General features: G+C 34.4%; 2 protein-coding genes across 2 annotated transcripts in view; both read left to right on the top strand.

Moving 5' to 3' along the window:
- The window catches only part of RAD54B (RAD54 homolog B), a 129,521-nt gene that overhangs the window by 37,612 nt on the left and 64,345 nt on the right, over window positions 1-27,564 (top strand). The gene's annotated exons all lie outside the window — the stretch shown is intronic.
- FSBP (fibrinogen silencer binding protein) lies at window positions 11,831-20,256 on the top strand. Its single transcript, XM_020968538.2, has 2 exons — window positions 11,831-12,880; window positions 18,814-20,256. Exons 1-2 carry the CDS (start codon window positions 12,507-12,509, stop codon window positions 19,334-19,336), a joined length of 897 nt encoding a protein of 298 aa, XP_020824197.1. The 5' UTR covers window positions 11,831-12,506; the 3' UTR covers window positions 19,337-20,256.

Genomic DNA, 27,564 nt, shown 5'->3' with positions numbered 1-27,564 from the left:
ACAATTCTTTGCTAAAAGAAGCTGTCTTATAGAACCCTGAGAAAGATTAGAAGGACTTTCAAAATTAGGGAAATATATTAATGAAAGTATAAGTACTATAGACATTTATACTGCTCCTTTATGCCATTCTCCTAAAAATAAAAAAAAATATGTATGCTTCTTTGTTACATAAAAACAAAGCTAAAGATGGAAGATGCTACTGTAGCAGGAAAATGTAAATATGTAAAGAATGAATCCTCAGTGTAAATGTTTGAAAAATTACCTCCTTTGGAAGGAGGTAGGTTTTTAAAAAAATATTTATTTTTTTGCATCACTTATACTTCTCACCGTATTCTTCCTCTTGCTCCCTTCCAGAGAGCCATACCTTACAATAAAGTTTCAAGAAGGTAAGAAAGAAAATAAAGAGTTCTTCAAAACTAGACTATACATTAAAAAAAAGTCTGATATTATATTCAGAATCTCTTGTGGTCTCCTGCTTCTGTAAAGGAGTAGGAAGTAGCGGCTTCTCTTCCTTGAGGCTTAGCCTAGTCATTATAATTCTGCAGCATTCAGTTTCAGTTCTTTCCATTTACATTGTCATATTCATTATTTAAATGGTTTTCCTGCTTCTACTTACTTTACTTTGTATCAGTTTAAATAAGTCTTTTCATGCTTAGCTATATTTAACATGCTCATTATTTCTAATAAGATCGTAATATTGTATTATATTCTTGTACTACATTGTTGAACAATTCCCAGTTGATGAATTTCCACTTTGTTTCCAGTTCTTTGCTCCCACAAGAAGTGCTGCTGTATTTTGGAGTATATGGGGCCTTTGGCAGGCGATTTTTCAAAGGCTTATTTCAATAATAAATCATCAACATCATCTATTCATTCATTCTGCAAGTGTTGATTTCCTATACCTTTCAGGGTTAGAGTATTGTGCATAAGGGACTGCTAGGTGGTGCAGTAGATAGAGTGCTGGGCCTGGAGTCAGGAAGACTCATCTTCTTAAGATCAAATCGAGCCTGACTAGCTGTGTAACCTTGGGCAAGTTATTTAACCCTGTTTGCCTCAGTTTCTTCATCTGGAAAATGAGCTGGAGAAGGAAATGGCAAACCACTTCAGTATCTTTGCTAAGAAAACCCCAAATGGGGTCACAGAGAATTGAATGTGACTGAAAGGACTGAACAACAACAACAACAACAACATTGTGCATAATCCAAAGTTCCATGAGACAGGGTTCCTGATCTCAAGTGGCTTACAGTCAAATAGGGGAGATAAGATGGTATACAAAATGCTTTTAAAACTACTAGTGATTGTCATAGCAGAATAAATCTAAGTGTGATTTATAAGGATGCAAATAAGGTAGGGTTAATTTTGATTGAAGTGATCAGGAAGGGCATCCTAATAAATATGAATTTTGATTAAAAAATTTTTTTGCAGCTTCCAAACAAAATGAATTTCTCCATATACATGGCGGAACAGAAAAAGAGGATTTGAAATTACAAATTAGAGGTGAAATTTGAAATAAGCTACATTTCTGTGTTTCTTTAAGGAGATTCCATATTGTTTTAATGTTACTTCAGTTATCTTGAATAATTTATCATGTAATCATTGAGGGTAGAATTGTATCTTAACAAATGGGACTTTCATTTATTATAAGAATATACTGGATATTAAAATTTTGAATTAAAAATGAGACATGATAATATAAAAATTCATACTAGTTTTTATATTTTTTATGAAAGAAAATTTAGATATGTCAAACTGCTTAGTGTATTCTTTTGAAAAACCAAGAAAACCTCTTTTCTAATGAATAGCACTGTTATTAACATGCAAAGCTTTCTCATGAATTCTGATTATATTATGGAACTATGAAATCCTAGCTATTTAAAAATTTTTAGCATCAAAGATTGAGACCATTGAAAATAATTTAAATTTTTCCACCACCTAGCTATTGAAGCAAAAACATGCTTTAGTGTTTGCAAATGAAAGACTGTAGAAAAGGTATTTTGTGTGGTTTCCAGTTTATCATGAATAGTCTGAGATCTTATTTTGCATTTTGAATATTTATGTGCATATAAATACTAGCAGTTGGTTAGAAGCAAAAGATCTCACCATAAGGATTGGATAGAGTAGGTCAGTCAAGCCTAAAACAGGAGAGAGTATACTGGAAAAGATTTTCAAGTGTTAAATGCAGTTGGGAAGTTGAGAAGGATGAGCATTTACATTGGTGTCTCTGGGGAGCAGTTTCACCTGAGGGGTTGAAAGCCAAACTGCAATGAGTTGAAAAATGAGAGAAAAGGAAGTGGAGGCAATAAGGGTAGACAGATTTTATTTTAGTAGTATGTGAAAGGGAGGAGAGAGGTTGGATGATAGCTTAAGGGGAGGAGGGATGGTAGTGTTAAGTGAGGATTTTTTAAGGGTGGGTGAAACTGGAGTAGGCAGGTGGTGAAGTGGATAGAGCCCTAGACCTGGAATCAGAAAGACTTGAGTTCATAGATAGCCTCAGATACTTACTATCTTTGTGACCTTATGCAAGTCACTTAATCTCCATTTGCCTCATTGTCTTCAGCTATAAAATGGAATTACAATAGTACCTACTTCCCACGGTTGTAGTACTTATGATATTTGTGAAACAGTACACTGCCTGGCATGTCATATATGTAAATGCTGACTATTTTAAAATATTTTTTCAGACATGTTTATAGGTGACAGGAAATGCGTAGAAAGGGGGAGCCTAAGGATAAGAAAAAGAGGGAGAGACTCAGAGAGGAAGGGAGTGTATAACTGTAGGAGCTCTCCACTGTAGGAGATAGGCTCCAGAATCCATGCAGAGGGTTTGGCCTTGGATCAGACTGCCTCTTCATCAGAGACTGCAGCGAAGAAGGAGAGAATGGGACCATGTAGTGTTATTCCTTTCCTTACCTTCTTTTGGATCCATGAGTAAGTTCGTTTCTCTAGTTCAGTGGTTCTCAAAGTGTGGTCTGGGGATCACTTGGGTCCCTAAGACTCTTTCTTGGGGGTCCTAGATAATTGCTTTCATAATAATACTAGGAAATTTTAGTTTTGAATATGGTAAATATCTATCTATCTATCTATCTATCTATCTATCTATCTATCTATCTATCTATATATATGACCCAAATAAACAAAAACACTTGGGGATGTAAATAATTTTTAAGAGTGTAAAGGGTTTGTGAATAAAATGTTTGAGATTTGCTGCTCTAGTAATAGTCAACTCACCAATAATACTTTTTAAAAAATACTGTTGGTTCCAGATTGCATGCTGTCTTGAGGAGGGGGGAGGACAAGGAGAGGGGAAAATTTACAACTTAAAATCTAATAAAAGTGAATGTTGAAAATGAAAAATTAATAAAAAAATAAAAAAGAAAGTAATAAAAAAATATAAAACCCCCCATAGATCCACATTTCTGGGCAGCCAGTTTATGACTGAGCCATTGCCCATGTTTGCCTATGAAACTTAAGGGTTGGGGATTCACATGCCTACATGTCTGTCAGTAATAAACTGCCTGGCTTGCCAAAGACAAAATACACATAATACAAAGGTTTACTGTTCACATAGTCTACCACCAAGGAATTCCCTTGCAAGGGATATAGCCTTCTTATGGCATTACTCCATCCTTTGATCTGGACCCTGGCTTGCAATCCTTTGAGTCTTAATGGTGGGTGGTTTTCTCAGCTCAGAGTAGACTTACTTGTTACAGTGGCTTGGTTCCAGTCATGTTTAGATCATCAAGGCCTATTGAGATGAGTCACCTAGGCAGCATTAGACAACCAGCACTGGGGTGCCATTTACAGAGTTTTACAAAGTCTTTCTGATGCTGACAGGGAACCAGGAGGTCAATCAGCCTACTGCTAGAGGCAGCACTTCATGAAAGGACAATATAAAGAACAAATTCAATTAGTCAATGAACAAGTATTTGTTAGTCATCCACAATGTGTCCGGCATTCTTTGGGGCACTTCAAATTCAAATTCAAGACAATTAATAAAACTGTCTTTACTTTCTAGGAGTGTAAATTTGCCTCTAGGAGAGGCAACAAGTACATATATAAATATATACAGCATAAATTCAAAGAATAAATAAAAAATTAAATACTGTATAGTTCAAAAGAGAGCAATAGCATTTGAGAAGATTAGGAAAGATTTAATGTAGGTGATTTTGATCTGTCTTAAAGGAAAAGAAGGATTCTTTGAGGTAGAGATGAAAAGAGAATAAATTCTAGATATGGGAGATAGTGTGGTGATTAAAAAGGTTCTAGAGACATACTTTCCGGGTAATTTAGTCATTTTATTAATAAGGCCAGCACATTTATTAATAAAAGGAGGGTCATTTGGCCAGTCTCTCTCAGACCAAAGACTTCTCATGGTGGTAGGTTCACAATTTATATGCCCTTTGAAGAGTAAGTGTTCCTGAGGTGTGACAGTGAACTCTGATTGGTTAACAATTGATGAGAAAATGAATATTACAGTGAAAGGCTGGGCTAGACTACAGTGAGGGTCTTGGGGTATGCGACTTGGGTCACCCAAATCTTGGTCACAGAGACTCATCAATTTCCCTATCACCTGTCTGACAAAAGTGAGAATCAGCACTTCCCCAAGATCTGTCTGGGCAAACACAGTGAACAGGAATGTATCCTTTAGGCCAAACTTAGAATTTCTTTTACTATCTGATTAGATCTTGGTCTGGGTAAATCTCTGCCTAAGATTTCCCACTGCTTGATTTCTGGATGAGGAAGGAGAAAAGCGGAAAATCCTTAGTCCTAATACAATAATTAGTTATTAAATAAAAGAGAATTACTCATTTCTCACAAAGCCAAATAGGAGTTGGAGATAGAAGGTTCTTAGTGATGAACAAAAAGGCCAATTTGGCAGCGTCATAAAGTGTGAAGTGGAAGCAATATCCAGTGGGGCAAGGTTGTGAAGGGCTTTAAAAGCTGAAGAGAGGAGTTTATATTTGATGTTAGAGGCAATTGGAAGCCCTTAGAGTATATTTATTAGGGGAGTCACATAGTCAGATCTGTGCTTAAGGAAAATCATTGGCAGCATTATGGAGGATGGACTTGAACAATATAGGGGGGAAAAGTAGTAGCCTTGGGTGCAACTAGGGGAGTTGAATAAAAATAAGGGGGCAGTGGAAGCATAAGGAAAGAAGAGAAGAAAATTTTGAAAAACTATGTACATGTTTCATCTGTTATGTAACAGTTAAAGTTGTAGTGATTACGTTATTCTTCAAATAAACACACAAAATGCAAATTATAACTGATCAGTGGTCAAGTCCTTTGACAGGTCTTAACAAGTAAGTGTTGGCAGGCAAGCATTTCTTGAATTGTCAGGAAGTCCAGCATGCATTGGCAGTCATATGTGCATGTAATGACTTGTTTACAATATGATACTGTATATGACACAATATTGCATCATCAAAATTTCAATGCAGGAAAATCCTTACAAATTTACAATAAATTATTAAATATAAGATATACCATTTAAAAAATATGTATTTTTGAAATGATACAAATTTCAAAAAAAATTTTATATTTTTTTGAAATGATGCAAATTAAAAAAAAAACTTTAAAAGGTTAAAGAAAGTAGATTTTCAGGCTGGGCAACCGAGTAATTTTTTTTTCAAAGGTGGACGTAGGCCAAATAAGTTTGGGAACTTCTGAATTAGGAGATGAGGACCTGAATTAAGGTGGTAGCTGTGTGAGTAGAGAGTTGGGAATCTGATAGGTGGGGGTTGCATAGTTAAAAAATGAAAATGTTGGCAATTGATTGCATATCTGAGTGAGGGTGAGTGAAGATGAAGAGTTGAGGATAGTTTCAAGGATATGAACCTGGAAGACTAGAAGGATTTTGGTACCTGTGACAGAAATAGGGAGGTTGGAAAGAAAAATGGTTTTGAGGAAAGATTTTGAATTTTGTTTTGGACATGTTAAGATCGTGATGTCTCTGGTACATTCAGTTTGAAATGCCCAATTAGCATTTTATGATGTGGGATTGAAGCTCAAGGTCGAGACTGGAACTGAATATGTGTGTATTTATATATATAAATATATTTATGAATCATCTGCATAGAAGTCATAGTTTAAACCCATGGATGCTGATGAGATTATGGAGAATGTGCAGAGAGAGTTGAAAAAAGGGCCTAGAGCAGTTTCCTGAGAAACTCCCACAATTGGAGGTGTAATATGGATAATGAGAAGCAGCAGTTAGATATTTAGTCAGGATGAGATCTAAGGAATAGTAGTGTGGTGAATACCAAGAGAGGAGAAAATAAAAGGACTAGGCTGGTCTACAGTGTTAAATGTATTACATAGGTCCAAAAGAATGAAGACTGAAAGAACAGATTCAGCAATTACAAGTTCATTGGTAACTTTGGAGACAGTAGTTTCGGTTGAGTTATAGAGTTGGAAGACAGACTGCAGAAAATTAAGAAGAGACTGAGAGAAAAAGAAGTAGAGGTAGTGAAGTCTTAATTGAGTCTGAAAGGTTTTCTACCCTCTCTTCCCTGGGAGGGGAGGGGAGAGGAGTTACCTTTTGCTCATGACACAACCTTTGGAGGTGTTAGAAATTTGTTTCAAATGGTCCATGAGTGGTGAGATTGAAAGGGCTCAGGATGAACACAGGCTAGCTAGAGGAAAATAAAGTTTAAACTAATTAGATACTAGGTTAAGTTTGAATTTAAATTATCTGAATAAATATTGGTTAAATCAACTAAATTTCATATCTGTCTGTATTTTAGGTCTAGAGTTTAGACACTCCTGATCTCTGCCTCCTTCTAAGAATTACCTTGTATTTACTTTATATATAACTTATTTGTTTTCATGCTGTTTTTCCCCATAAAAATGTATGCTCTTTGAGGGGAGGGAGTATTTTATTTTAAATTGTTGAATCTTTAATGCCTAGGCTAAACAGAATGCCAAGTTTGCCTCTCCTATTTACCTTCAAGAAAGGTAGCATGGCACAGAAGTGAGCCCAGCCTCTGCCACATGATGGCTTGTGAGATGCTGGGAAGCTCACAACCTCCTAGTGCTTTTGGCCTTTGACTTCAAACTCAATTGAAAACTGATGCCTCCAGCCCACATATTGACTTAGAAAACCACATTAAGCATCTGTTTTTGCTTTAGGCACTGTGCTAAGCCCTGGGGATACAAATTTTGAAAAAAGACAGTTCCTGCCCTCGAGGAGCTTACAGTCTAAAGGGGGAGGACAAAACCCAAGTGGAAGATGAAAAGCAGGGTTCAGGGGAGGAGAAGATACAGACCAGTGGAGAAGTCAGACTGAGAAGACAAGAATAGTATAGCCAGTGGGAAATAAGGAGCTGTTGGAGCTGAGCTTTGTCCTTCAATGGAGATTTGGAGTTCATGGCCCCACCTTTCAATCAAAAAGGCAGAGGGAAGTGATCAGAGGTACAGTACCGAAGCTGATGAGTTCTTGCTGGAGGACCAGGTTATCCCAATAATGATTGTCCCTAGGGCTTGGTGGAGAAGTTCATTAAAGAAGTCTCAAAATAGTGCCCTAACTCTAGTCTAGTACTCTGTCCACTCTTGAGAAGTAATCACTTAATCATTAAGTTTAAACCACTGAATATTCTGTGGAAAAACACTAGGGATTTGAGGGGGAATTAATGTAGGAGTCAGCAATAGAAAGTGTTTTAAAGATCCATATGGATAGGAATAATTAGTCACCTAGTCAGTTTAGTCTAGCTAGTTTAAGCTAAAGTTTACCTACAGCACACAAGCTTTATTTGCTCAAATTTGTGAGGTGGCAGACCAGTTTAGGGAAGCTCAGAATCAATCAAAATTAGAAATGAAATACACAGAGTGCTGAAATTGTAGTTAAGACTTGGTTTCTAAACCTATCTTATAACCTTATTGTACTTACTTTAAGATCATGGTCAAGTCACTTAATATCTATCAGTCTTAGTGTCCTCATTTGTAAAATGGAAACAACTATAGCACCTGCCTTTCAGGATCGTATAAATAAGTTAATGTGTAAAGTGCTATATATATTCCAGCAGTCATCATCATCATCATCATTAGTCAACAAGCATTTAGTAAAGGACATATTTATGCCAGACACTATACTAGGTACTGAGGTACCAAGATGACAGTGAAATTTTTGTAGTTCCCAGGAAGCCTACATTTTATTGGAGTAGACAACATGATATAATGTAATATAATATAATATGATATGATATGATATGATATGATATATGATATGATATGATATCATATCATATATCATATCATATCATATATAGTATATCCATGGTAATTTTTGGGGGGAATCATTGACAGTGGACCAATGCACAAGATGAATTTCAATAGAGGATAAAATGTTAAGTCTTGAACCTAGGTTTTTTTGTTTTGTTTTGTTTTGGTGAGGCATTTGGGATTAAGTGACTTGCCCAGGGTCACACGGCTAATAAGTGTCAAGTGTTTGGTCTGAGGCTGGATTTGAACTCAGGTTCTCCTGACTTCAGGGCCAGTGCACTATCCACTGTGCCACCTAGCTGCCTGCTTGAACCTAGTTTTAAAAATGAACTGTACAAATAAAAGATAAGAACTAGATTAACTAATGTGAAAAGTGGCTAGGAGTTTTGGTAACTGCAAGCTTACTATGAGTCAGAATTGTTATGTGGGTGTCAAAAAAGCTGATGTAGACTTAACCTACAATAATAACATTAGAAGATCCAGAACAAGGGAAACCATAGTCCCACAGTATTTTGCTTAAGCCACATATTTTTAGTTCTGGGAATAGTATTTTAAGAACATTGACAAATGGAAGGTAACTATAATTGTGAGGGAACACAGACCTTTCTTAGGGAATAACTGTAGAAAGTGGGGTTATCTTGTGCATGAAATGAATTAGAAGGAGACACACAATCTTCTTCAAATATTTGAAGAGCTAGCCTGTCAAAAATTGAACTTATCCTTTTCAGTCTTATTAGAGGTAAGAACCAGAATCATTGTATGGAAATGAAAGGGAAGCAAAATTTGGTTCATTCTGAAGTAAAAATGGAATGAACTGTTTGGAGATAATGAATTCTTGTCAGTGACAATATTTAAACAGAATTTGACATCTATTTATATAGATAATAATAACAACTTACATTTATACATTTATATTTCTGGATGTGCCAGAAGTCTTAGTGTATCTTTAAGAAGCTACTTAAGTATTAAAACTTAAAACTTTACTAAGACTTCTGGAATACCCTGTATAGTGTGTGATAGCTTATAAAGTGTTTTGTTCCCACCACAATTATTCCAGGAAACAGTCAAAAGCTAATAAGTATTTGTCAAGTGCTTATTATGGTATTCCAAATTCTGTGCTAAGTGCTAACAACAGTATAGGTATTATTTCTACTTTTAAAAAAAGGTGGATAAACTGAGTCAAGAGAGATTAAATACTGGCCCCGGTAAAAAGGCTAGTAATGGCCTAACAAGTATTCAACCTTAGTTTTGCTTGTTTTCAGGTTCATTGTCTTTCATTCATGCTTAGATTGGACTAAACGATCTACTGTGCCTGGTGCCTGGTGCCGTGATAAGTGCTTCACAAATATTATCTTATTTGATCTTCACAACAACCCTGTGAAGTAGGTGCTAATCTCCATTTTTGTGTTGAGGAAAAAAAACAGACAAAAGTTAGGTGATTTGTCCCTGGTCGCACAGCTATTATGTGTTTGAGGTCAAATTTCCTAACTCCAGGCCTAGTACTCTGTCCGCTCCTGAGAAGTAATCGCTAAATTTAAACCACTGCAAGTTGAATGTTCTATGGAAAAACACTTCTTCTTGTTGTTGTCCTTTGTTCTCAAAGAGGATCATGACATCAGGGAGATGATGACATGACTTGACTTTGATTTGAGTGAAGGAGGGCTGTGCAAGGTCACTGGCCTCACTTTCTCTCCAGAGCCATCTGGGTCCAATGGCTAGATATTCATCAGGACCACTGGATGCTATGAGAGAGACCCTGGCCATTTTAAGCTAAGGTCCTTTTAGGTGCTCACTTTGAGCAAGGCAATGCCCATTCAGTGAATAGGCCTGTTTAACTAGTGAGTCAAGGCATGGACCCTTTAATTTAAAATAAACAAACAAGAACACCTAACAGGGAGGGGAAGACCCTCAGGGTTGCTGGCCAAAAGAAGGAACAGTTACTATTTATATTCACTCTGAGCCTGGAAGGCCCAAAAAAATAACCATTAAGTGGTGTCCAGTCAGTGAGATCCAGAGTGAATTGGGTTCAAGGCATGGTCTCTGAGAGAGAAATCCAGCTGTAATCTCCTAGTTAACTAGGTAGGTTTTGGCCATGAAAATTAACCTTACTTTGGGCAGAATATGAGGTAGAGGACTGGAGAGGAAGAGGGTTGAGAAAGGGATATTTAAATGCAACAAAGAGCAACATTTTCTTTCAGGGAGGAAAGTAAAATGACATAAGTGGTTTGAGGGAATAGATTAAACTAGGACTTGCTTCATAGCTAAGTGGATTTCAGTAGGAGGTGCTATTATATGGTGAATGAACTTAGTGATAGGTATTTTAAATAGATAAAGAAGTACTTTTCAAATAGCTACAGTAGGTTTTTATAGCCTTTAGTGGACAATGGATGATTGCCCAAACCTACCACTCAACAGAAACAAAAATAACATTGCTGTTTTACATTTATCTACTACTACATTTATATTCTGTTTTAATGGTAACAGTCAATGTTAGAGGTATAATGGGTCTGTTACATTGTGCAGAGAACCTCAAACCACTTATGTCATTTTGCTTTCCTCCCTGAATGAAAATGTTGCTCTTTGTTTCTCAACCCTGTTAAGAGGGACCTGGAGCAGTAGATTTCCTAAAACAGTAGAATTCCTAAAACAATTCTTTATAGATTCTAACATCTTGCAAACAACTTTACTGCTCTCTCACTCTTTCTCTTTTCATTCACATTAAAACTGTAAGTTCCCTGATCTCAGCTTTCCTAGAATGTCCAAAAAGTTGAAATTCTCTGATATTCAGGAAGGAACTTTTGTAGTATTCATTATTCAAGGAAGACGAGACTATAAAATATTATTTCCTTAGCTCTTTATTCTCCTTTATATAGAGACTTAAATAAAAGGTTTTTTTTTAATCAGACAGCTTTATTGAATAACTTGCTGTAGCATATTATCTCTCCTCCCTCTTTCCTCCTTAGAATCTAAGCTTCTTGAGGGCAGGGAATGTTTTACTTTTGCCATTGTTTCCCCAGTATCTGGCACAATAGAAGGCATTTAATAAATGCTTCTCAATCGAATGAATATGACTAATGTGATAATAGATGCTATGAGTTGCTTCTGTCTTTATATCTAATCCTCAAAAGAATTAATAAGACCTTCTGGGAAGTTATGGCAGATATAGTGAATAGGATGTGGAAATCTCTGTAATCCTAGAAAAAATAAGTTTAATGACTATGCTTTGTTCAAACTGGAATTCAAATGGACAAACCAGTGTGCCAAACTGATGCTACTGCTCTTTTTCCTTTTTTGGTCTAGTGTGTGTGTGTGTGTGTGTGTGTGTGTGTGTGTGTGTGTGTGTGTGTGTGTGTACTCGTGCATGCACAGCTAAACTAATATCTTTTTCTGTTATTTTTTTATTGCTTAGTCTTAAAGCTTGATTTTGCCAGGTCTCAGAGTGAATGGTGATTTTACATAAGATAAGGCATATTAGCATATATTTAAGAGTTTCATTGTAGTAAGAATAATTTATTCTTCAAACAAAAGGAAATCTTACCACCTTCAATTTTTAGATTGTATTTCCAATCAAACCTTTTACATTTTAAGAAAAACTGTAGAAGGGGACAAGGTAGACTGGAAAATGGAGGGGAAGCTTAGCTTTACTGTGAAGTCTGAGTCTGGGTGTAACCTAACTAGCTAGAGGATATGCAATTCATGATTGACAGCGGGACTAGCATTATGCAAATAATGTAAGAGAGAACAGCAGCTCAGGAACAGTGATCAGGGGCTCTGTTAGGGATCTTTCTACACACGCCACTCTTTAGTTTTTCATTCTTCTGTTTCCTGTGTTTGCAAATAAATAGCACAAAACAGTTTTTACTGCATTTGTCTTCACTAAAGCAAAGCTACAATGCAGTTTCAGTTTATCAGATATACATGTGTGAGAAACTGATATTCTCATTAAATTAGGTAATTTTTAGAAGGGCACCATGCTTATCTTTGGACCTTTGTGTATTAAATCCTGTTTAGGGCTGTTCTCTTTACACACAAGTGTGTTTTGCTTGTGCCTTCCTGTCTTCTTCAGTGAAAAGCCTTATGTAGGTCAGGCTTGGCTTAAGCAGATTTCCTGAACCTGCGTCAGCTTAAGCTGGAGGAATTTTAATAAACCCTCCCCTGTAGGCGTGGGCCTAAATGAGGCTAGCCTAGTTAAGCCTGATCTTTTTTTCTGTTTGTGAAAAAGAGCTGAGCAGAGCCAGAGACTGCATGGTGGTTTCAGAAACTGCCTACTTAATTCGGAAATAACAATGGTTGGAAAGGCTAGATCTTCTAATTTTACATTATCTGAAAAGCTTGATTTGCTAAAGCTGGTGAAGCCATATGTTAAAATTCTTGAAGAGCACACTAATAAACATTCAGTAATAGTGGAAAAGAACAAATGCTGGGATATCATAGCAGATAAATATAATGCTATTGGAGTAGATCGCCCTCCTCGTACAGCACAAGGCCTGCGTACCCTCTATAAAAGGCTCAAAGAATACGCCAAACAGGAGCTCTTGCAGCAAAAGGAGACTCTGTTAGATCATAGGAGCAGTATTTCTGAGCCAACCAAGAAAGTTGTGGAAATGATTCCCCAGATTTCCAGTGTATGCCTAGGAAGAGACAAGAACAGTATACAAAGGTAAGATTTATTTTACTTTTTTTACTGGAAAATTATGGCGCCTCCTATCTTTTGAGCTTTGCTTTGCTGTCGTACTGAGATACAGATGTGCATAATAAGCTTCACTACAGATGGAGAAATGGTGCCTTTGTTTTTCTTTGTTAATTGCAAAAAAGTCAACTTGTAAATTTCTTTACATTAAATTTATTTTTATGTCTTTATGTTTACTTTTGTCCAGTTTCCAAGTAGTGAGAGATTGGAAAAATAAATAGAATGAAATTTGTGATTGCAACCCATATCCTTTATCTTGTTTAACAGTGAATTACTTAAATATAGGTTCAAAAAAGTTATCCCTCCACCTCCACTGCTCATTTTAGGCAAATTGCTCACATGAGCTATATTTTACGTGTAACTTTCAATAAAATTTTCAATTTGGTGTCACAGAAAATAAACTGACCCTTTAATACCTCCTAATGATATTCATAAATTATCGTTGTCTCTGGATATTTAAAATACTTCTAATTGAAAACAGCTTAAATACAACCTTAAGTGAGTAATGAAAACATTTTTTTACATGTAAAGAAAAAGTGTGAATAATTTTTAACCAGCTTTAACACTTTAAGTAGGAGAGTTTTTGTTTTTTTTTTACTGTTTCTACCTTAAGATTGATAATTTCTCTTTGTTGTGTTTTAGCACTCATTAAGTGACTAACTTTGATCTGTCACATATTAAAAAGGAAGTGTAAAAGCTTTCTCTTAAACTTTCTAACTATGCTAAACTTCCAACTTGTAATAATATCTCTATAAGCAGTTTATTTTTTCTTAGGGTGAGTGGCAGTTGTGTTCAGTTTTGGTTAAATTTGTACACTTAGGCACTCCATTGAGAATCGTCAAGGACATTAACTTAACAAATCCAAGTTTAAATAGTATGAAAGCTAAAAGGTCAATGTTATTAGCATTCTGCTCTGATTGGGTAGCTTTCGTTTGCATTTGATGTGGACTCCTTTTAAGAGGTGTGACTTTTCATTCATTCAGCAACCAACATCCTCCAAATAAAACTTCCAGAGCTCTTCTTCTTTGTATAGACTTTATAATTCTAGAATTGTTATTAGCTAGTGAAATGCTTTTTAAGTTAAGAAGGAGGCTAGAAGAAAAAATTATCAACCAAACATATCAGTTTGTTTTTTGTACTTCGCTGAGAGATGTTTAAAAAAACTCACTTGTACAATTAGATATTGGTTATATAATTAGTTGATAATACAGGACAAATAGTTAAGGGAAACTAGAACGTAGGTGTGAGTGATCTAATTCATGGTGCTATTGGTTAAAACAAATAGAATGATTGCTGATTATTCTATCTTAGCATGACATGTACTTTCAAAATTAACATACAATCAGGAAATTTATAGGAATTTTCCACTAACTAATTATCAAAATACTTTCTTCTATCATTCTAGGGGAAAGGGTCTCTTGAGTTTATATATACAATGTCTTTGTACAAGTTTCTTGTTTGCAACCTTATTACAAGGAAAAAATATATATAAAGCTTGGATTTGGGTTGATTATATATTTTCTTAAAGTGTAGTTAATGGGAATGAATTGTAAATGGATGTGTCAGCTTGATGGGGGCAGGGCCCAAGCCAAGATCTTCGCCCTTTGCCCCAAAGGGAATCTGACTCACAGGCCCCAGACCCTCATCTAGCTTACCTTTTGAACTGCCCAGTGAAATATAATTTAATGATAAAGGTTCATCTACAGTGGGTCATTTGAACCCTTTACTTACCCGAGGAGGTAAATAGTTTATGATTATTTCCATTTTATAGATGTAGGAATTTGGGCCTATAGAGTTGAAGTGACTTGTTCAAGGTCATTTAGCTAATCAGTAATAGAGATGTAATAAACACCAGCTCTTCTGATTCCAAGTCCAGTGCTTTTTCCACCTCATCATACTGCCTGTCACTTAATGTTTTCTAGAGATCTGAGTGTATTAGAGAAACTAGTTAGTTGATATGCATTCTTTATAACGAATGTTCAAAGTATATGAACTTTTCCTAGGTTGAGTGAGATTATGAGAGCATGCCTTTAAAAGACTGTGTACTTTGTTACTATGTACAATGTATATGTTGTACTTTTTGCTATCATCTTCTACATTTCATTTTTTCTTCTTTCCACCTATGTTCACTTTTCTCTTCTGTTAAGGGTGACCTCTTTTAGGTTCCTGGGTAATATTAATAACCCTTAAGATTTTTCCTATTTAATATTATAGGTATTTATTATACAATTTAAACAACTTAAAATGTTACTAATTAATTTCTGAATGCCCTAAAATAAATCTATAAACTTATTTATATTTTTTTATTACTTTTTTTATTTGTTTAAAACAAGAGCCTGTAAGTCAAATGACCTGGACTCTAGTCCCGGCTCTGCCATTAATACCTTTGTGGCATTGGTCAAGTCACTTAACATCTCTAGTTCTGAATTTTCTTATCTACAAGGATATTGAATTAAAATCTTGAAAGTCTTTTCCAGGTCTTAACTGTTAATGATTCAGTAATACTCTAAAATAGCTTGCCTATTGAGTTTATCAAGTGCCCTGTTCATTCTTCAGAGGGAAAAACGTCACTATGAATAAGAATGTCTGACTGTACTACTTTTATACAATTTGTTTTGTATATTCTTTGGTTTTTAAGTTCCTTTTTTCTAAAATTGACATTTCTCTTTTTTAATCATATTAATACTAATGGATTTACAGTTTTATTGTATTTTGCATCTCAGAAAAATCTTTTTTTTGAATATCAGAAATCTATGCTGTAGCGCAGTGAATGACCTTCTCTGGAATATTTTTGCCCTCATTATGATTTTTTGCAATATTCTGACCAAAATGGAATATCGGATTATGTAAGACACTGTTGATTTACTTGGGATTATAATGTTTATTCTTAATGGAGATTAATATACCTAATTGGGAACAGGTGTGACAAGGGTTAAACTATCTACAGTAATACCAAAAGCTTATTTTTTAGTAATTTACACCTCTCCCCATCTAGATTTTTGGCAAACTTCTTAGTGATTTGAATTATATCTTTATTCCCTTATCTCAGTTTTGGAGAAGGTGATGTTTAAAAATGAAATGTTAAAAAGACAGCAAAGAGGTGTTTGAAGAAGCTCCTTCAACCCATAGATTGAATTACAAGTAATTTAGTGCTTTGGGGTTGATAAAACACTTTCCTCACAACTTTTGACAATTGTGCAGTATTTTAATATACATTATCTTATTTGATCTTCTTAACAGTACTCTCAGGTAGGTACTTCATATAATATTATCTTCATTTTATATATGAGGAAACTGAGGCTTGGAGATGTTAAGTGATTTATCCCTGGTCACTCAACTACTAAATATCAGAAGCAGGATCCAAACCTAGGTATTCTTGACTCTAAGCGCAGTGCTTCATGTACTATTAGAGATGAGAAATCAAGCTGAGACAGATTAATTGATTAGCCCATGGCCATACAGCTAGTAAATAATGGCTCTGAGCTCTTGAAAAAAATAAAAAACATCATTGGTTCCAAGAGATAGAAACTTTTTGTCTATAGTCATAAGATTTTCATTTTAAAAAGATGTGTTGGGTCAGCCCTGCCTTAAAGACCCAATCGTAGAGGTTATCCTGTGTTTTTAGTCTTTAATATTCTTCCAAGCTGGAAAGGGTTTTATGGCCTAGCTGTGTATTGTGGCTCAGCATTATGCCGGGAGTCTGTTTTCTGAGAACCAGCCTAGAAAAGTTCAATCTTTAACAGAAGATTGACCATTAGATCATGACTTTCCCCGCACCTCCACTACTCACAAAACTGTGAAACTGAAGTGAGGAAGGGCTTGGTTTGCATCTATGTAGGAAGTACTCATGGATGAAATTAGTTAACCAATATTCAGCTCTCAAATTTAATATTTTTTCTTAATATTGTACCTTTCATATTCTTTATTTTGTTTGTATCTCTTAAGCAGATAATTTAACTTTTTTTTTCAAATCAATGATAAACTTGTAAACCTGGTAAACTTGAATTTTTAATTCCATTAAAGTCTTTCCCAAGGGTTTTACACTTATGCTTTTTAGTTTTAAAAGGAAATGAGACAGGAGAGTAATTCATCAAGAAAACAGATGGAAGAACCAGGATATTTGGGGCATATTTCACTCCTTTGAACAAACTTTTAAAAAGCATCTGTACTCTTTAGGTGCAGGGGTAGAAAGGGAGATATAAGATTTAGATGAGAAATTGTTGGAGCTTTCACCAGCTTGGTGATAAGAATTAAATTACTGGATTGCTGTATGCATGGTATCCCAAAAGTCTAGTATATTTTTAAATGTTAATAGCTTAAAATTAAAATTTTGGGAAACTTTATATTCGTAATTAATAGATGCCATTCTTTTGACAGAAACTAATATTTCAATAGTTATATTTCCTCAGGAATATTTACTTTGTGATATAATGTTTATTTTAATTTTTATACTATAATACAAATTTATAATAATACCTCTCTCCCCTCCCCCAGTTGTTTCATTGTATTTTTACAAGTTGCTAGTCACTAAATAGCATTAAATTAATGGGTAAAAAAAATAGGATGGCTGTGGAAATCATGATATATTGGGGAGAGCAATAGGTTTGGAATCAGAGGACCCTTGTTCAAATGTTAGCTCATTATATCCTTGTTCAAGAGACTTATCCTCTCTGTGTCATTTTTTTCATCTGTTTAATGAGAAGTTTGGACAAGATGATCTTTTGTAATTCAAAAATCGCATGAGCTGAATGGCAGCATGATGCTTTGCTGTCCTCTGAAATTATAAAAGCTGCCTTGATTTTTCTCTAGTCAAATAGAGTAAATATTGCCAATCTAACGTGCAAGCCCCCAAATCAGGCATATAAAGGGATCCCTTGCTCTTTCCTACCAGAATTCATGTTTACCCTAGTACAATTTAGGCCAGTGTATATAGGTAGTCTAATTCTGACTTAGAGCAGAGTTCTGTGGAATAGGAAGAGGAATTTGAGGATGTAGGGTGATGAAGTAGAGAAAACACACATCTGAAGAGCTAGAAAGCATTAAACTGCCGTGTGTATCAGACCGTGTGACCCTCCACTGACTAGGAGTCATGGGGCCCTTGGAATCAGCCTGCTAGTCTCGTCTTATTCCTTGAGCTTATGCATTTAAAAATGTGGCTTTAATTTGTATTTTCCTCTGCTTCATGGTACATGATTTTCATAGACTTTTAGATAAAAACACATGTGAAGTTTAAAAAGGTTCAAAAGACATAAATTTCTGGGTAATTTAATTATTTTATTAATAAAGCCAGCACATTTATTAATAAAAGGATGGTCATTTGGCCATCTCTGTTACACCAAACACCCTTGTGGTAGTGGGCTTATATGCTCTTGGAAGAGCAGGTGTTCCAATCAATACTGATTGGTTAACAATTAATGAAAAAATGAATATTACAGTGAGCGTCTTGGGGTATGTGACTTGGGTCACCCAAATCTTGGTCAAAGGGACTTATCAATTCCCTGTCTGACAAAAGGGAGAATCAACACTTCCCAGATCTGTCTGAGCAAACACAATGAGGAGGAATGCACCCAATAGTTCGAATTTAGAATTATCCAAATTTAGACTGAGTAAATCTTTAAGAGATTTCCCACACTGATTGGTTTCTGGATGAGGAAGTAGAAAAGGGGAAAAACCTTGGTCCTAATACAATAATCAGTTATTAAATACAAGAGAGAAGTAACCATTTCTCTCATATAATGTCTAAATCTGAGATTAGAATTTTAGAATATGCTTGTTTATTAGTATTTTAATTGAAATTGAAGTAGCTTTAAATGTTAAGAATTTATAGGATTTAGGAAAATATGTACTCTAAATATGCTTTTGTTTTATTTCATTTGATGTGTATGTTTGTGTGTGTGCTTTAGTGCAAACGTGGATAAGGAAGCGCATGCAGGTACCAGTTTGCCACAGGTGATGTTGGATCACCATCCTGTTGCTATTACAGTGGAGTTGGACCAAGAAGAAGATATTAAGCCACCTCCTTCACTAGTTGTAGATTCTCAACAGAATGAGACATTAGAGCAAAGAGAAGAACATGAATTGGTCCGTATTATGGAAAGATCTTCACCTTCGCTTTCCTCTGTTGATACAAGAATGACATTGTCGCCATCTTCTCTTCCAAGGAGAGATGAATTTTTTAGACATGAAAGTGGAGAACATTTTAGACCATTATTTGGATATGATCCACAAACATTGCAAATGATGAAGGAGGAACATCAGATAATTTTAGAAAATCAAAGAAAATTTGGACTGTATGTTCAAGAAAAGAGGGATGGATTAAAGAGAAGACAGCAGCTTGAAGAAGAGCTTCTAAAAGCAAAAATCAAAGTGGAGAGGCTGAGAGCAATACGCTTAAGACGTGATCTTCCTGAATACAACAGTCTCTAAATATTTATCTTTTTTGTCTGAATAATCTGAAAATTTCATCTGATTTATTTGATTAAATGGTTTTGACAAAGTCAGTTCCATAAGGCAATGTGCTAGATCATAATACATATTCTTAAAATACTAATTTCCCACTATTATAAGAAAACTCTTTAGAAAAGCTTATTTTGGATCTTTTGATTGTGTCATATGTCTGTAATACACATTTTAAAATTTCCTCCTGAATTTTATTTGTGAGGAGTTTTAATAGCTGGTCTTAAAGACGTTTTTACTTTTTTTTCATTGGAGTACTCAATCTTTAAGAGAGGGAAAATGCCAATTAGAGATTTTCTAATAATCTTTTAAAATATTTTTAAGTGTTCTGATAATCTAATAAGAGCTAGTTGCTTTATACGACACTGATTTTCGTACTTTATTCTCTTTAAAAAAATAAATTTTTTGATGCCTTTTTACATTGCAGTCATTTTTGGAACTACTGCCCTTCTCTGTCCCACAGTTGAATCCTCCCTTGTAACAAAGAAAAACAGTTAAGCAAAAACACCAGATACAAGTGACCTTTACTGACAACGTATACAACATTCTGTCCTAATATAAGTCTACTACCCGTTTGCTGAGAAAGAGAAGGTCACACCTTAATCTTTTTAAAGACTAAATCATAGAACCATAGAATTTTAGAGCTGGAATGGACCTTATTAGAAATCAAACCCTCCCATTTTATAGAGGAGGAAACTGAGATGCTTAGCAAAAGTCACAACACAGATCTGGCATTAGAACCCATTTCTGATTTAGAGTCCAGTCATCTTTTTTATTATGCCACAAATTACACCACCCATTTTAAATATTCCTGATTGTGGTTAGCAGCTTAGCAAAAAAAAAAAAGTGTGTATATATAATACACACACACACACTTATATACATGTACACACACATAAAAAGATGTTTCATTAAATAATTCATTTCAAAGTGATATAAATTAGTAGTGGCAAGGGAGTTTTGTAAATTTTTTTACTTAGCAGAAAATGAAGAAAATGTATCTACCTTTTATGTATTTGCTTTATAACCTTAAAATTTGCCTTAATTTATTACTTCTCAGTATTCAGTAGTATTTCAATAAACATCAGTATTGAAAAACCAAAATAGTAGTGTGCCACATCTACCAAAATAAAGTAGCATGTCCATATATATTTGCAATCTGTGATGTAATCTGATCCCCTAAGTTTTTTTTCCCAAAAACTTAATGCACTGTTTGTAGATTTTGAAAACAGAAATCCTTGGCTTCTAAAAATAAATTTCAAAATATATCCTGCTCTTATTCTTGAATAAAAAACAAAAAAGAAAGAAATTATTACTGTCTAATACAAAAATTTTTTTAAAAGATGAAACTGCCACCATCTTTCAGATACTTCTGATAATCCAATAATCCATGAATTTTGAATAGTTATTAAAATGTATAGATGATTGAATTTTTTGCTTTTTTATCTAAATACATTTGCATAGACATAACCTGCATCTCATTATAACTTCATATTTAATGATAGTTAATAGAAACATTCCAGTTGAATTATAGAAACACATAAATTTATAAAGTATTTAGATATTAAAAAAATTTTTCTGGACCTATCAGCCTTTTATTTCTACTTCTTGCCAGTTTATTCCACAGTGTTGTTAGTTAGAAATGGACTTCTGAGAAAATTTAGATATGTGCTTCTTTTTGCATATCGATTGCTTATGTCTTTTGGTTGAATCGAACCAAAAATAGAAACCCTCAGGAAAAGAATTAATTTTTAGAAGAAATTTATATGTGCATTCTTTTGAATTTAAAATCACATTTTAAAATATCTTGCAGTACCTTAAATTCTAAAGATAGTTCATTTTCTTTTTGTTTTTCATTTTTCTATTTGTGTTCTGAATTCTTTGTCAGATATATTACAGATTTAGGAGTTTACTTTCTAAAGTTTCCCATTTTTTGCTAAGGATGAGTTTCATTGAAGCTTCTGAGGAGAGTATAGTATTATTACTCTTTAGGAGTAATAGAACAGTTCTATGGAAAACTCTAACTTCATTTCAGTAAGCATTTATCCAGCAGGCCAGGCACTGTTGATACAAAAGCAAAAGTAGCTTGTATTATTAGGGGAAAAAGGGGAGAGAAAGAAGGTAGAGGAGACAGTAACTAGGACTGTGTGCACACAGATAAGTATAAAATATGTACAAAGCAGAAACAAAATAATTTTTTAATAGGGGCAGAGTGCTCTCAACTAGAGGGTTCGAGAAAAGCCTTGTGTAGAGGGGGAGCAATTAAGCAGATCCTTGAATGAAGCTGGGGATTCCAAGGGGTGAGGTTTGCAGGCATGAAGTGTTTGGATGTTAGTGAGCCTGAGTACTGTGAGGAACTGCAGATAATCCCAAGAATTACTGACAAAATCTACAGTTAGTGAGGCACAGTAATCCACAGTGATAACATGGCTTGATGATGGCCAACTTTGAGATACAAAGTACTGTTTTCTTGAATTTTTATTTTTAATGTAGAGTTGTTAATATGTTCACATATATTTGAACCATCAGTTTGTATATTTGTTAAACTATTTATGGAGCATTCCTTGATGTAGAATTGCACTAACATACACAAGGTATATTAAATGACTAATAGAGTAGAAAGTAGATAGGATTATTTGTGCTACTCACACCCTATCCTCTTCAGCTATTCTTTAAATTCTATTCAGTGACTTGGTAGAAATGACAAATATTTCCTACAGATGGACAGATTAAGTTAAGCAAGAATTTGTCTGATAGAGGTCTTCCTCTCTACCTTTAAGACATGGACCTGCTAAAGGTCATTTTGAATGCTGTACCTATAGTTTGCCTAGATTTAAGCTAAGTAAACAGTAAAGAATCTTTCTGTATTCTTTTGAGAAGATGGAGAGATCAGGACTATGTGCTAATACAATCAGATTCAGTCTAATGAATGGCTGGACTCAAAAACTAGTCATTGTGATTCAGTGTCAACATGGGAAGAAATCTCCAGTGAAGTGCCTCAGTTAGTATCAAAGACTTGGATAAAAGTGTACATAGCTGCTCATCAGATTTCCTAATGGCATTAATTGGAAAAGAAATATCTAAGACGCTTGATGACAGAGTTGGGATCCAAAAAGATCTTGACTTCTTAGAGCAATGGCTTGCATTCAAGAAGATGAAATTGAAGAGGGACAAAACTAAGATCTTACAATTAGATTGAAAAAAAAATAGCTTCATATGTACATAAGAGAGGGGCCGTGGTTAGGCAGTAGTTAGTCTGAAAAAGATCTTGGTGTTCTAGTAGACTGCAAATTAAGTATGAGCCAGCGGTCTGATGTGGCAGCCAAAAAGCTCATGTGTTCTTGGGCTTCCTTAACAGAGGCATAACTTCTAGAAATAAGCAAGTTATAGTTCTTCTGTACACTGTCCTAGATAGAACTCATCTAGGAATATTATATTTGGTTCTGGATGTCACAGTTTCATAAAAATATCTGGAGAGTATCTAGAAAAGGGCAAACAGGATGCTAAAAAGGTTTAATTCCATGTAAGGATTGGCTGAAGGAATCAAGGAGTGCTTGACCTAGAGAAGATTCAGAAGGGAAATGATGGCTAACTTCAAGTCTTGGAAGGGCTATTTTGTCTGCTTCCAGAGAGGAAAACCAGGAGCAGTGAGAAGAAATTACAAAGAGGCAAATTCAGACTTGATGTTAAGAAAAACCTTCTAACTTTTAGAACTTTTCAAAAGTTAAATTGGTTGCTTTTAGAGGTCGTGGATTGTCCCTGTTTGGAGGCCTTCAAGCAGAGACTGGATAACCACTTGTCAAATATGTTATGGTGAAGGTTCCCTTCATATATGATTGTTGAGGTCCCTTCCAGTTCTCAAATTCTGTGATTCTATGAAAGATGGTAGGTGACATTTTAAAAGAAGAGTTAACCTTTCTCCATAAATTTAGTAATAGTTGATCTTCTGAAACATGTATGACTAGAAAGCATACGTGAGTTTTGGTTAGATTCAACCAAGTACTGCAGTTAACTTAGTTTTGTGCATATGTATATATCAAGCACCTAAAGTCAATTTAAACATTTGAAAATGGTTACAACATAGCCCATAGGATCTTGGCATTATAGTTAGAAAGGACCTAAAAAACCATCTAGTTCTGCCGTCGTGTTTTGTAGATGAGGGAACTGAAGGCATGAGAGTTAACAGACATTAAGTGAAAGGTGTCATTTGCATGTAGCTCCTCTGACTCCTGAAGTAGGACTCTTTCTGTTATTCTGTGCTGTCTCCTGTTTTACTTCCATTTAAAATGAAAACACCATTTAGATTTTTTCCAAATTAATTTACAGTGTGCTTAGATTTTTTATAAAGAAATGAACTTAAGCATAAGTCAAGTAAATGATATATATACACACATATGTGTGTGTGTGTGTGTGTATATATATGTATATATATATGTGTGTGTGTGTGTGTGTGTGTGTATAATATATTATATTATATATATATATATATATATATATATATATATATATATATATGTATTTAAGCCTGTTTAGCTAATGATTCTATTTCTTTAGATTTAAATGATGGCTGTTACAAAATATGGCATATACACAGTAAATTTTTATGGGCAAATTGAACATGAATTCTGAGAAAAACAGTGAAGTCCTCTCAACTCTGAACATGCCTCTAGAGTTCTTGAAATACTGTAATTGCATCAAATAGATTTTTTTTCTTGAGAAATTAGCTTTGTATAATTTGATTTTTGAATGACTTCTCCCCTCCCCAACCATTTCTTTAAGTTATCATTCTAGTGTATTTAAGTGAATATGCTTAAAATATGTATCATCTTCCATGTGCCTTCTTTAAAGTAATCTCATAAATTTTAAATAGTTATGTTTAAATACTGTAGACAATGGATTAGAATAAATTGTGTTTAACTATAGAGGATGCATAAACCTACTTGAAAATATTTTGTTAACAGTGTTCTTTTAAAATATAAAATAAAAAGTTTGTTATTTTTATTGTTCATGTTGTTTGAGTTATATTTAAAGAAGAGAATAGAATACTATAATGGAAAAATATCTTAGAAATGAATGAAACATACTCATTCAAATGGACATGCTAAAATGCATACATATATTTTAAGGTTCTTACATATCTATATGTTTAGGCTTTCAAGAATAAAGGCTTTTCAAAGTTTGGTAAATCCAAATTACACAATTTGAAGAAACTAATAACATGAAATGTAGTTTTAATGCCCAGATTATACTAAAGAATAATTTTAAAATTATATACCTCATACTAACATTAAAGGAATCATGTTTTAAAATTACCACATGCCATCTAAAAACTTGGCATGGTATGTTGTCTATATGGCGTGTTCCAAAAGTCTTAGTGCAGTCATAGAGCTTTATAGTTTGTTTCTTAGAATAGTGCAGTTTTAAAGTCTCCAAACTCATGGTGCAGATTTTTGAGATTCCCTGTAAATATACCTTAATAATTACTGTTGAATATAACATCTTGGATTCAGTCATGCCATGCACTATTGATTGTTAGTCCTAATATATCTGTAAATGATAGAAACTTAAAAATATGTAAGTTAATCAAATAATGTTTATACAATAAATTTACTTAGTTGTCAGCTTAAAAATATGTATTTCGGTGTGTACAACTGGTTATTGTGCTTAGTTTTTCTAACCAAATGTAATTTAAAATGGAAAGAAATTGAACTTTAGTCATTAAGATTTCCATTCCTAGTAAACTGAAGATTGTGGTGTTCGAAAATGATAAAAATTTTTATAGTAACTAAATGACTTAAGCATTTCATGCATATAAATTGGATTACTACATAATCTGATTCTTCAGATAATTATAATTTAAAATTTTCTGTTTTCATTTGCTATTATTGTTCTTGCCTCAAATTTGCTACTGAATTGTAACTTGCTAAAAAGAATGTGGTAAAAAAAATGTTTCCTATAATGTCAAATATTATTCTGAAATTGACCTTTTGGCACAAATATTCCAATTTTAAAATTCATAATGATGTTTTTATGCCTTGTACTACATAATGGGCAATCAATAATTATAACCAATAACCAATTTATTAACCATGAAAGGAAAATAATACAGAAGTTTGCAAATACTAAGGGGTTTTGTGCATTTGTTTTTAGATAATTTTTATTTCAGTCAACTCAGAGAAGTTTTTTTTTTTTAGGCAGTTGGGGTTGAGTGACTTGCCCAGGGTCACACAGCTAGTGAGTGTCAAGTGTTTGGTGTGAGGCCAGATTTGAACTCAGGTCCTCCTGACTTCAGGGCCGGTGCTCTATCCACTGTGCCACCTAGCTGCCCCTCAGAGAAGTTTTTTAAACTTTAATTTACATTATAGTATCCATTTGTATTTAGTATAGATCTGATAAGTTTTAGTGTTGTATTTTGTAAGTTTTGGCATTAAAATATCAGTTTATAAAAGGTAATATTCACAGTCTCTAAACACTTCTGAATCTGATTAACTTTTTAAGGATTTTTCATATCTTTTTGCTTTACTTAGAACATTACCTTAGTAGAGAGCAGAATGACTATTCAGATTTCCATATTAAATGAAGGGTATATATAAAAGCTGCAGTTTATGCCAGAGGTGTCAAACAGTGGGCTGAACAAGATTAAAATGTAATTGGAAACTAACAAAATAAATAAAAATACAATAGGCATTTTTGTTCAGTGAGTTTTGGACTCTTGTGACCCCATTTTGGAGTTTTCTTCGCAAAGATACTGGAGAGGTTTGCCATTTTCTTCTCCGGCTCATTTTACAGATGAGGAAACTGAGGCAAGCAAGGTTACGTTTCTTGCCCGGGGTTACACAGCTAGTAAGTGTTTGAGGCCAAAGTTGAACTCAGGGAGATGAATCTTCCTGACTTCAGACCCAGCACTCTATCCACGTTGCCACCCAACTGGCCTCAGACACCAGCTGTGTGACCCTGAGCAAGTAACTTAACTCTGCCCCAGTACCTCATTTGTAAAATGAGCTGAAGAAGGAAATGGCAAACGACTTACATATCTTTGCCGAGAAAACCCCAAATGAGGTCTCAATGAGTCAGAAACGACTGAAAGAACTAAACAACAAAAAATACAATAGACCTTAATGTTAGTAAGTGGTTTTCCAAGTCAATATGTTGCCCACAGGAATCTTTATGTACTGTTTAATGGCCCTTTTTTCTATTTGAGTTTGATATCATGGTTTATGCAAAAATTTATTTTTCAAATGTTTATTGTATCCTTTATTTTTATATTGCTTTCATTTTCTATGATATTTCACTTCCCATATCCAGAGAGTCATTCCTTATCACAATAAATAAAAAAGAATGAAGGGGGTGGGAAAGACAACAGTTCAACCAAAGGAAAGAAGATATTTGTGGTGTCATGCATTTTATGCAGTGTTTCACTCCCATAGGCTCTTGTCTCTGCAAAAAAGAGAGGGGGATGCATTCTCTTATCTTTTGGAGGCCAAACTTGCTCATTTTGATTACATAGTGTTCATTTTCAATTTTTTAAATCTACATTGTTATAGACATTATGTAGATTGTTTTCCTGATTCTATTTGTTTCATTTTTTTGTCAGTTTATATAAATCTTCCCTTGTTTCTTTCTATTCCTTATATTGTTTCTTGAAGTGCATTAATATTCTACTATACCATCATTTGGGGAATGCTCCAATTGGTGGATATCTACTTTGTTTTCAGTTCTTCACTAACATAAAAAGAGCTGCTATAAATATTTCAGTGTATGTAGGACTTTTCTTTCTATACCTGACCTTAGGGGTATATGCCTAATAGTGGAGCGTCAGGGTCAAAGGGTATGGGTGTTTTAGGCACTTTCTTAGCATAATTGAAAGTTTAAGAAAGTTTTAAAGAAAATTAATTAAGCCTAGATAGATTTATGAGTCCAGTTTATGATTCCAGACAGGAAGTGATGAGGCCCTAAACTAAGATGGTGGCTGTGTGAGTAAAGAGAAGTCCTGATGTGAGAGACTGTGCAAGTAGAACTGACAAGATTAGGCGATTGATTATATACATGGGGACAAGGGAGAGTGAGGAGCTGAGGAAACCCCTGGCATTATAAACCTTAGAGATTAGACGAGTAGTAGTACCTTCAGTAGAAGTAGGGAAGCTTGCTTGTGGAAAAGTTTGTGTTAATGGACTGCTCTATCATTTCGTACTCCTTTT

This window comes from Phascolarctos cinereus, unplaced genomic scaffold, assembly GCF_003287225.1.
Source record: "Phascolarctos cinereus isolate Bilbo 61053 unplaced genomic scaffold, phaCin_HiC Scaffold_4;HRSCAF=312, whole genome shotgun sequence".
Taxonomy (NCBI): Eukaryota; Metazoa; Chordata; class Mammalia; order Diprotodontia; family Phascolarctidae; genus Phascolarctos; species Phascolarctos cinereus.
This window is presented reverse-complemented; position numbering and strand designations above follow the sequence as displayed.

Bases quoted from the DNA above. Each gene is read 5' to 3' on its own strand.
- FSBP (XM_020968538.2), top strand. From the start codon at position 12,507: ATGGTTGGAAAGGCTAGATCTTCTAATTTTACATTATCTGAAAAGCTT. The intron at 12,881-18,813 runs GTAAGATTTATT...TGTGTGCTTTAG, and splicing joins GACAAGAACAGTATACAAAG to TGCAAACGTGGATAAGGAAG.